Source organism: Macrobrachium nipponense, chromosome 2, assembly GCF_015104395.2.
Source record: "Macrobrachium nipponense isolate FS-2020 chromosome 2, ASM1510439v2, whole genome shotgun sequence".
Lineage (NCBI taxonomy): Eukaryota > Metazoa > Arthropoda > Malacostraca > Decapoda > Palaemonidae > Macrobrachium > Macrobrachium nipponense.
This window is the reverse complement of record NC_087201.1, coordinates 45,551,051-45,563,042: the sequence shown is the minus strand read 5'-3', so window position 1 is coordinate 45,563,042 and position 11,992 is coordinate 45,551,051. Positions and strand designations below refer to the sequence as shown.

Here is an 11,992-nt window from a genome sequence, read left to right as displayed (position 1 = left end):
AGATTCAGAAGATAATCATACACCTTCAAGATCACTTGAAATGAAGAGAGAACTAACTAGTTGTCCAGGGTTAGGAGAACTAGAACTCCTGCAGATGACTCCCTCCTGCTAATGGAGTGGCGAGTAGAAAGGTCTGTCACAATGGGAAACCACAATCCTCACCTATAATATTGTTGATCGTGTGGCTAACTGACAATAGAAGTAACTCGCATCTTCAAGTATACCTATCAGTTTCTCCTGAACCACATCGGAAGCTTTAGAGGATGGAGCATTGGGAGTGAGAGAAAAATAGCACTGGAAGAAGAGGAAAAAATAGAACAGACTTACGACCAGATATGACTGATTGTTTCCATCAACTAAGGGACTCTCGCATCTTCCAATACCTCACAAAATTATCATTCTCATGCAGACAAAAAAAAAAAAGCACACTCATTACCCCTACTAGTAATACCCTTGTGACCATGCCCAACTGAGATCTTTGTTTACTCAAAACTTGTTTGTGGAAAACCTAGTGCTTATGTTACTGCTTCCTGTAGGTGATATAATATAAACAGAAAACAAGCACCATACCATTCCATAAAAAAGCTGCCAAAAATAGTAAAAGTTATTACAGCCTATTCAAGCCTTGTGTAGAGAATAGAATAGAATAGAATATAGATTTTAGGCCAAAGGCCAAATGCTGGGACCTATGAAGTCATTCAGCACTGAAACAGAATTCCATGGCCATTTGGACTGCTAAACATGAATCTATCAAGTTTTTTTTTTTTTTTTTTTTTTCCTCAAATGAGTTCTTGAACTGGTTCAGTGAGCTTTCTCAAAATGGCCTCCAGAAATGACTAAAATTGTCATTTATATATCTAAAGCTTTAAAAATTATTCAAATTATGGCATACAATATGTCTTTCTAAATGTTTTTAGGATAATTGAGTTCAAAAATATATGAATTGGGACAATTAAACAAAAAATTTGCTAGAAAATTGCAAAACTTGGATATTTTTATGTTTTTTCTATATTTATTTGGTAAGGACAAAGTAAATCTTCAATTTCATTTAATTTTTTGTTTATTGAAGATACATTGGGCTAAAGTACAGTAAAATTACAATTAAAAAGCTTTTGATAATGGAGACATGTAATAATTAAGGTACTTTACCAAGGCATTCATGAAAAGACTATCAATGTCTTTTGTAACATTAACCTCTGGCCTCAAAGCATTCTTGATAGATGTTAATAGTTAAATCCTACTGAATTTCTCCATTTTATACTTTCCATCAGCAACTTTTACACGTCTTTTTGTATAATATCGGGGACTATTGTCAGTTGGAGATATGATTCTCATTAAGCTGAGATAACAAGTTTAATCTGTTTGGAGTCATTGGACCACCATGTTGTTTACACTTCTTCAAAACAACAAACTCTTTGATGGCTTTCTTCTTCTTTAACTCTTCCTTTGCAGAATTTACTGTTTCAAGGGAGTCTGCGTCTAGCTTTCATACTTCTTTAACTTCTTCAGAACAACATGCCCATTTCCATAGAGTTTTTCCATCTTCTGGAGACTTCGATTGAAAGCTAAAGTCTACCAGAAGCCCAGAACTTACAAGAAGAGGTATAGAGGTAATTCCACCACTTACTTTGATTTAATGGTCAAGTTTAGAAAATTCTGACTCATAACCCATGTTGGTCAGCAGTGCATATGCTATCTTGTCACTGGTTTCATTCTCTGGTCTTGAAAAGTATAGTCTTAGCCATTTGGTTTCTCATTGCATCGATAGCTTCCTCTATCACAGCAGCTTCTAGTTTCTCTTCACCAGTCTTTGGATGGTCATTCCTTTCTGACATTAATTTCTCTAATTCTGCCAGCTTGTTAGCAACGAAGCTTTTCACTCCTCCCCATGTTCTATCTGCATTCTTTGTAGTGCCTTTCTGATCAATCCCAAGTAATCCCATCATTGGGAATATAATCATAATACCCATCATAGAGTGATATTTTGTAGCAGGTATATCAGTGATTGTTAATGAAGGTGGATACTGAAAGTACCAGCTTGTTGCTGTTGATATCCACAACAGCACTAAAGAAGGCTTAAATAGATTCATGGCAGGTCAAATATTCTTGAAACCATCACATTGATGGCCATTGTCTGCCATCCAAGACTTGAAGTCCTCGTACAGTGAAACAGAAGGTTGAACATGACTTGGTGACAACAGTTTAGCTATGGTAATGAGCCCAAGGGTGAATGGAAGAGTCAGGGTACAAAAAGATCTTTTCTTGTGCTGAAACCTCATCATTCACTCTGTGTTTTTAAAAGCCTTGTCAATTGCATGATTATGGGCACAGCACTTCAGCATCTTGCTTGAGTCTGTTCCAAGATTCTGCAGGAGAATTTCACATTCCCCATCCCGATCTGTCATTCAGAAATCTATGTCAGATTTCAGCTCATCAACTGTTGAATTTGCAAGTATGGCTAAACAGTTGAGTTTGAATGCATAGGCTTTCACTCCAGCCTTGCTGCTATGACTCGCATTCTCTGTATACCCTGTAGTCAGTGTTTTCTTTTTTCCTGAAGGACCTGCAATAGTTATTTGGTATGATTTCACATCATATAGACTGTGAACCACTACCTTTGTTGTATCATCAAGACCTATTGTCACAACTTTGTCTTCTTTGTTGAAGATTTGCTGAGCTACATACTCAAGGCTCAAATATGATGCCTCTTGCAAATATTGAAAAATTGGCCTGTGACTTGGGAAGACATGTTAAATCAGACGATTTGTGGAAGTCAGTAATAATGGCTGTGGATTCTGTTTGTTGGGTCTCATCTTCACTCTCTCTAGAGTCCTCCTCCTCCTCTCCTCCTCCTCCTCCTTCCTCCTCCTCCTCCTCCTCCTCCTCCCCTCCTCCTCCTCCTCCTCCTCCTCCTCCTCCTGATTACACAATTTCCAACTATGACCAAAAACCATGTTAGCCATTTTTGACATGGGATAAGTTTTATCTATGTTATTGTAATGTATTGAGAAACACTGCTCTCTCATTCTACTATTTTGAACCTTCTGGGAGTTGTTGTTGGAATCTCCCGCCATCCACGAACTGGGACGCCAGCAGAAGCGTGGGTCTCCTTACTTGTAATTGATATACCAGAATAAAGTACGTGAATGACCAACCTGTCTTCTTGGGACCTAAGTACTAAAGGACGAGAATGCAACAGTTACCATTCAATATTTTTGGTTTCATTATTTTTGCATATTACATTTGTTGCTTTGAACACAATGATTAGATGTTATTGCACTGTTTTTACTTAATATGTAAAATACTTCATTTTCTTTATCATCAGTAAAGCAAAAATTTAAGATACACAATGTTTACTTAGGAGAGAGAGAGAGAGAGAGAGAGAGAGAGAGAGAGAGAGAGAGAGAGAGAGAGAGGATGAGAGAGAGGAGAGAGAGAGAGAAGAGGAGGAGAGAACGAGAGAGAGAGAGAGAGAGAGAGAGAGAGAGAGAGAATTGTATGTATTGTTAGTTACTGGAGCCTCAATAGGAGTATTTTTGAAAAAAAAAATCCTAGAAATAGCCTTTTTCACATTTTTTTCAAAAATCATCACTGAACCAGATAAAAAAAACATTGTATGGAAAAATGATGGCCAGATGCATATACAGCAGCCAAAATGGCCATAGAATCCACTTGTTTTAGAAAAAAATTTGTCATTTGTTAGAGAGGGTGGAGAGTCACACAGAAGAAAGAGAATAGGAACAGAGGTACGATAAAAGGAATTAAAGAGATTGCAGCTAGGGGCTGAATGGATGTTGCAAAGACCCTTAAGTACATAATGCCTACAATGCGCCACCTTAGGTACATCACCAGGTGGGAAATAGGTAATTACATAGAGGAGTCCATTGGGGTTAGCCAAGTGTTGTTATTTTGTTATTCTGAATGCTGATCTCACCTAATGGCATGAAGCTGTAAGGTAACAGCTGTTAAGATTCATCCCAAATAATAATTGTCAAGAAATGAGTGCAAATTAATCCTTGTTTTATTTAAGTAACCCTTGTTTTATTTGAGTAACTTACCAAATTAATTTAGCGGGAGAATAGGAACGATGGTAAGCAGAAGATTCAGTTTTGTTCTTGCCTCCATCAGTTAAACACCTGTGATGGCAGTAGCTTAATGGTTATTTTCCCGTGGTTTAACTGGATTTCAGTGGTGTGCATCCCACTGCAACGCATTGTTAGTAACCTTCATGGAATCTCAAGACAAGTTACTTCTTGTTTTGTTATTATTGAGTTAATTCATCAACTAAGCTTTTGTTTATTGTGCGTCAATGATAATGGTCGGCTCTAATGTAATTCTTGTAAGTTACAACCTAACTTTGGGCTAAACTTTACATGATTTTGTTTACCGGGATTACTTGTAAATCCCCGGTATATAGTTTTGCCTTATTATTATTAATTTTTTTAAGAATGTTTTCCAAGTATAGCACTCAAAAACTGTTCATAGCTTATAAGTGATATTCAAATGTTTCGTCATTCTTTTAAGCTAAAAGCTAGACAACTTATGCTCTGGAGAATAAATCTTGTATCTTAAGTTAGCCGAAATTTTACATCGATGATGTTTACAGATAGTAGGCTATTCAATATGTTGTTGAATTGCCTTTTAAGTAATTCATGTATGGTCATCATTCAGAGTAGATCTCTTTGACCTGTCAATATAGTTTTATCCTTAAAGTAATTGTGGTATCTAGGCCAAAATGTTTACATCAGTTTTGTTTTCAGAGTAGGCTAATCACTAGATGTCGTTGAACAATTGCCTTAAAAGTAATTCATGAATGTTTGTCATTCATAGTAGACTTCCTGTGATCCTCCGATATAATTTTAAACCTAAAAATTAATTCTGGTATCTTAGGCCAAATTATTTGACATCGATGATGTTTATAGAGAAGGCTTTTCACTAGACGTGTTTGGACAATTGCCTTAAAAGTTATTCATGAATGTTTGTCATTCAGTAGTAGTCTTCCTGAGCCGATGGTATAGTTTTGTCCTAAAATTATTCTGTTATCTTTGCCATTCACTTAGGCCATAAAACTTTTGATGTCGATGATGTTTACAGAGAGTAGGCGATTTTTAGATGTCGTTAATAATTTCCCATAATAGTAATTCATGAATTTTCATCATTCATTGGCTTAGTGAGCCACAATTATAGTTTTACCCTAAAAATGGAATTCTTGTATAGTAAGTCATTCCTTTAGGCAAAGAATTACGGTGATGTTTACTAGAAGTAATTCTGGAATGTTTTGTCATTCCGTTGGGCCAAAGATTTTTTAAAGAATTTTACCGAATCAAGTCTTGATAACAGTCGGTAAATTATATGAATTAACCCTTGCACTTTCCTTTGCAGAGAATTAAATGTAAAGGCAAAAGTAGGGTGCTTATGGAAGATGTTATTGTCAGCTGAGAGTCTGTCCCAGTACATAATTGCTTCAGGATAGTACTCGCTTCGGCAGTACAATTTGAAGACTTTTCTTATATGTTTCTCATGTCTTCTTTACAAGGAGGACACGCATTTAGGTTAATGTGAAGTTTGTGAATACTCTTCCCTACCAGCAACCAGAGGTGCTCACTTTAGGATGACGATGGCGCACACCAGCACCACCTACCATCTGGTGGTGGCTCATGCATATACCAAAGCGCCTGTTAGCACCTAAGCTCACATTAGCTCTCTGAACAGAGGCACCAATGGTGCGAGAGCTTTATCCATATGTGCCAAGAGTCCAGACGTGCCAAAGTCCAGATCTGCCTAAGAGTGTCCATAAGTGCCCAAGTTTGTCCATTAGCTCTGAAAAACGTCCATGAGTGCCCTTGGTCGACATCAAATACGTCTAAAGTGAAGATCATACGAGAAGAAAACATCAGATCCTGCTTTATGAAGGAAATATGATGTTGATGAAAAAACTGAAAGAGAACAGTCAGCACATTCCTTATTTTCTCTCCTACTACTAGCTCTATATGTTATCCACATGCTTCTGTGCCTGGCTCCCTTGCTTCCTTCCCATGCCATTGCCAGTCTTGTGTTCAGACTAATAAAGTTAACCTTCAAAGTGAGTGTTGTGTATTGGAGGTGGTGATTATCTGGCCCGCCAGTTCTCCTAGATCCTAGACCTAGTCACACTGAACGTCTAAGGGAGACTGGTGGGAATTACCCTGGGTAATTGCCCCCTCTGTCGAACTTGTTGCATATTCATAGGTATCGACAGACAGCCACTGGAAAGGTGTCATGGAAGTGTATGGAGGAGGCAACTATTCGGTCCTTCTGACGTCCTAGACTTAAAGTCCCTGTCATACTCCCCTTCACCTGGAAGAAAACATACTGGTGGTCCAAAGGATTCTGAAGGGGTTTGCCCCTGGCTAGTTTCCCCCTTAATTGAGCCTCTAGTCTAGGTCTTAACAGACAGGCACAAAAAAGGTGTCTTCATGGAGGCGTAGTGTATGTGAGCGGCTATCCAGCCCATTGGACATCCTAGACTGATATCCTTTGTCATGCTACCCTTGGGAGGAGACATGCTTTTTTTTTGGGGGGGGGCGGGGCAACCTGGAAAAGTTTTCTCCAGAACGTTCAGAAGTTTGGCTCTCGAGCACCTATTGGCACCAAAGCGCTCGGTGGATTCCAGGCACCCTCTTGCTCCCAAACTCTTAACTTGTTGCTGAGTGCCTAGTAGCTTTTGAGCATCCAATAACTCCCCAGTGCCCATTGGTGCCTACACTTACATGAGTTTGCAGACATTTAGTCAAGAGTTTGGCATGCGTACCGAAGTTTACGGCACTAACTCCATCACTAGCAGCTCCTGCTTCTTCGAGTTTAGATCTCTCACTAGATTCTGCAGCCCAGACCTGACGATGAGCTCACAGCACCCATTCACGAGCTTTAGGGTCTCTGTTTTTAGGATTTTATGGCTCTTATGGATCTTTTCAAGATTCTCCTCTATGCTACGAGCATATTCATCGGTAGCAGACAGTTACGCATAGTCTTCACTCTGTATGAGGTGTCAAGTCGTCAGGATACCCATGACAGAAGCCACAGACTCTACAGCTGGTCCACGAGGTCCAAGAGGCTGCACAATCATTTGCATGATCGCTCAGTTCTCCACAGAATGGATACATCCAGAATGCCTATCTCAAGTTTCTAGATTATGCTCTCCAGAAAATGGAACCTTATTACATATGTTGGAGAGCTGTAAATATCTTTCTTGGGGTAGTTTATACTGGGACAGCAAACAGGAGTTCATGGGCAACCAGGAGTTCATGGGCAACCCGGATGTGATCCGTTTTTTGCCTCTCCACACACTCAAAACTTGAAAGAGCTCATCAGTAAAGTTTTCTGCTAGACTTAAGACTTATTGCATAAGCTATAGTGGTTGTAGATGTCATCCTTCTAGCCTAGTCTTCCTGAAAAAGTGGGTCAATTTTGAAGATGAGTTTGCAGTCTCTACCCTTTTTCTTAGAAGGATTCTATGGCCTTTTTTTCAGAAGCCCCTCTGCACCTGATGAGTATACATATGTCATACTTCATTAGCAAATGGGTATCGGACTATGCTTAACTAAGTATCTATGCACTAGGGCCCAGCTTTAACCATCTTATCATCTTTGCTGTGTCCAAGTGAGGAAGGGATCAGGTCTCTGGAACTTGGATGTATTATGTCCATGTCCCTTGCTTGCCCCCCTGAGTTCCTCTTCTTGATGTCCTCACTAGGAAGACAACCTTCCAAGTAGCCTCTGGCTTCAACTAGGACACATATTAGTGAGATCCAGCCTCTTCTTTAGCTTTCAGGCACAATATGTCGCTTACTTCCATTCTGCATCGTTCTCTGGAAGTGTCTAACCCTCTGCGTTTCACTTTCTTAAGAAGTGAAACCAGAACTCCTAGCTCTCATGGTATCTAACTCGCCCAGATCCAGTTAAAGTCTGGCTCTCAGAGTTAGGGCTTTGCAGTGCCTCAAATTTCTAGTTTGTCTAACGCCCTGTTCGCCGGGTGACTGCTATATTCTGGCTAAGCTCAGTGGAACGCTAGCCTTGAGCTCATTTGGCTACAGCTCACCGAATGCCTTATTCCCTGGCACCAGTTTATAGCCTGGTGCCATTTCTTGCGCTGAGCTCCTGCTAGCTCCCACAAGTGCCCACCACTCCTGAGCTCATAGGTTACTCAACTGGCGTCCAGCTCACCTAGCGCCCTATTCCTTTGGCACCAGTTACAGCCTGGTGCCGTCTCTTACGCTGAGCTCCCACCAGTCCTGAGCTCATAGCTCGCTCAACTGGCATCCAGCTTGCCTAGCACCCTATTCCTTTGGCACCAATTACAGCCTGGTACCATCCCTTGCATTGAGCCTCCCACAAGTGCCCACCAGTCCTGAGCTCATAGCTCAACTGGTTTACACCAGGTCGTTCTCAGATCATCCAAATACCCTCCAGCTCTGTGAGAAAATAGGGAGGTCCCTGTCAATTTGCAGTTTTCAGGGGACCATTCTTTGCATATAGCAGTATGGCAAGATCAGTTTCATCCACTGACAAGAACATATTGCACTTATGGACTTTTACATTGAGGCACACTCAAAAATTAGGAAAGCAGTTTGCCTTCATATTAGTGAAGCTAAGAAAGTCAGAGTAACCTGTACCCCTTTAGCTTACATGTATTTTATGCCTCGCACATCCATTCTGCCTTCAAACTACAGGCAGTTCCCAGCTATTGGTGGACTCGATTAATGGCGATCCAGTTTTATTGCACACCAAGTTTCGGCTATCGGCACCAAAAGGTGCCAATAATAGAGTTATGGTGCCATAACATACAAGAACAGAGGCGCCATTAACCAAAAATGTGCCATAAATTACCAAGTTTGGGTTAACGGTGCTTTTCACTTATCAGCACCCTGCCGAGAATGGAACCCCTGTTGACAACTGGTGACTGCCTGAACTGGGAATGTAATCATGCTTTGGTTATCTATAATTTTATAACTTGAAAGTGTTTAGACCATATCTAGTGAATGACATGGTATAGGGGAAGGGAGCATGGGATTTTTTCCTATGATATCTTCACCTTGTAATAAGGTGTCTGGGAGAGCCAGTGAGTGCAACGCACATGAAGCACCCACCACTCCCAGTGGATGGGTTTTGTTTTTATCTGAGTGTAGGCAACAATATTGTATGGTTGTTTTTGTTAGGTGCTGTGGCCAGGGCAAGGGCGGGCACCTATCATGGTTGACCAGCATTCGGCATGAACCTTTGATGTAAAGCTACCACTTATGTAGTAGGTGACACTTGGCTATACTGCCACACCACTACAGGTTAAGATGAGCACCTACCAGAGGCAATATCCCAGTCGCTCTCTTAACTGATAAGGAATGACAAACATTGTATTCAGTGCTAGCAACTTTTCTATTCCAATTTATTACATAACTTAATACTTTGGAGTAGAATATGTCCATGTCCTCCACCTATCAATGTGGGAATCAGCTATGTAATTACTTGGTAAGTTACTTACATAAAAATTATATTTCTATAATAAGATAAGGTTTTGTTTATACTTATCAAGTAATTACAGAATTGGAGCCCACCCTCCTCCCTACTGATGGACATAAGGCATGAACAAAACTGAATTTTTTGCTACTGTTGTTCTTATTTTCCTGCTAGTGGTCGGGACGGTTACCTACACAAGGTTTTGTAGTGTTACTTGCGAAATTTTGAATTTTAAGCTGTCATATAAGTGGAACTTATAGCTATGTAATTACTTGGTAAGTATAAGTAAAACCCAATTTTATTATAAAAATATTTTTTTGTAATAAAGTGTCAATCCCAGCTCACTTTCTGTATTAACCCCTAAGTTCATGTAGCAAATTGTTTCAAATTTTTTTATTTATGGTGTGATTTAAATAAAAACTATCTCTTGACACTTAAATTATTCTATGTACAAGTCATCCAGTACATTACATGAACATCTTCAGTACTTAAAAGGGTGGCTGTTATATAGGTTTAGGGCCTGTACTGTAAAGTTTGATAGATTTTAAAAATAAAATTTCACATATTATTGGTTTTTGTTCTGTACAAACAGCAATTTTTAGGAGTTAAAAAAAACATCAGCCACCTTTCTTTAGAAATTGGTTATATTTCAGACAAGAAGTGCATTTGGAAGAGCAAGGGTTAGACTAAACATGAGTCAGAATAGTGATGATGAAGAAGCAGATGATGAAGATGGTGATTTGGACCAGTACAGAATATTTCCGCAAAAAAAAGATGATGGAAAAGTAATCATGAAGAACGATGCCTCAAATGGCGATGAAGTGGGTGTGAATGGTGTCAGTGGTAAAGACAAGACTGCTGTAGAAACTGATACCACTGCAAGTATGAAGGAATAATTGTAATTTGAAAGTATGTTGTACAAATTATAACTTTTTAGTTGTATGATAAATTAAGCAGGTGGTAATTGTTAGTAAAGTACTGATGTGAGAGTAGTGTTATATGGTTTTCTTAATTGATTTTATAAAATAAAATTGTTTTAAGGATTCAACAGTAAATGTTTAATATTTAGATGGTTTTAATCTGTATTATATGGGACCAAAATGCTTGTTATCCTGTTTTATGATAAGCACAAGATATAGAAGACACTGTTCATGACTGTAATACTAATTATTAGAGTAGTTTGTAGTTATTGGTTGTTGTTGCTCTTAATTTGTTTATTCCCCTAGATAATAGACTTTATTCAGATTACATTAGCAATAACTGTTATTAAATTGAGACTACTTTAGTAAACAGACATAAAATGTGCCAATTGAAGGAAGAGAGATGATAAATATGATGTCATTTCTTTATTTTGCAGGAAAGGAAAACCTCTGAACATGCCAATGGCTCATTACAAGTCTTATAGCCAAGTCGACTGCAAATAAGATTTCATTTTCTTGATGGCCTTAATCCTATATATGTTTTTTATGAAAGTTTAAATTGTCAGCTAAGGATTCTAGTTGATATATGGTACTTTGTGTAACCATCAGACGAGGATATAAAGTCACCATTATAATTTAAAGTTACTCGAAGATGTCTTGAAAGTACAAATAGAATGTAAAGTTAACAGATGATAGCAAGACATTCAGTAATATTTTTATTTCACTGTTTTAATATTTCCTTTTCTTAAGTTTTGATTACATGTCGTCTGTTTTACAAGTAAATTTACTTTTTGTTGAAAATAGTGTGTGGTGACAGTGAAAAGGATAGGGAAAGTGAAGTATGTCTAGTTCATCTTTATTCTAAGGTATGAAATTAAATATATGTGAAATACACTTACAAGTATTGGTACGGGAAACTGCCTTTGCTTTTCCTACCTCTGTATAAGAATGAGGCAGTAGTATTAAATTATCATAAATGATGATGTCAAGTTTTCTCTCCATTTCAAGACTTGAGGGATCCCAGAATATTAAAACCTTTTTCATTGTAGTTTTAATTTTACTTCCATAACAAAGCTTCCTCCATAACAAAGCTTCCAAAGTTCAAGTGAAAACATTCATTCAAAATCTCTTCGGATGTGAGGTCTGTGTGTTAATTAAAATCTGATACTATTTTATTAGATCAATATTTGTTTATGATTAGTATGCTAAAGGTTGAGCTTAACTGTTGATGGAAGTATTTTAGATCCATTTTCTTTTCGGCTTGCTTGCAGTGGTAATATTGATATCCATTTCTTCTTGAAGCAATTGAATATCTTTTATGTTATGTCCCTTCAATATGTGTCTGATTTAAGGTTTCAGTGCCTGGCTTCAACTTAGTCTAGCACAGAAATACCTCAATCTTACACGATTTGAGTTGCGCAGATTTACAGTAGCACAAACTTTTCATTAACCTAACTAATTATCATACGCAAGTATTTCACAGAAACGCAAGCATTTGTGAATCCTCGAGAAACCCTGCAGAAGTGGTTGTTAAATTTATATTTAAATTATAAGTTTTCAAGGTTTTATGTGTAAATTGAGTAA

The 11,992-nt window shown here is 38.3% G+C and overlaps 1 protein-coding gene across 8 annotated transcripts in view; it reads left to right on the top strand.

The window, feature by feature from the left end:
• The window catches only part of LOC135220552 (pseudouridylate synthase 1 homolog), a 217,279-nt gene extending 205,823 nt beyond the window's left edge, over positions 1-11,456 (top strand). For 7 of the 8 annotated variants that reach the window (XM_064257746.1, XM_064257745.1, XM_064257743.1 and 4 more), the window contains exons 10-11: positions 10,142-10,370; positions 10,846-11,456. In XM_064257746.1, coding sequence (XP_064113816.1) covers positions 10,142-10,370; positions 10,846-10,862 — 246 coding nt within the window. In that variant the 3' untranslated portion in view covers positions 10,863-11,456. Of the gene's footprint in view, positions 1-10,141; positions 10,398-10,845 lie in introns of all 8 variants that reach the window. The other variant, XM_064257744.1, reaches the window with a different exon arrangement.
• Positions 11,457-11,992: the final 536 nt, after the last annotated feature.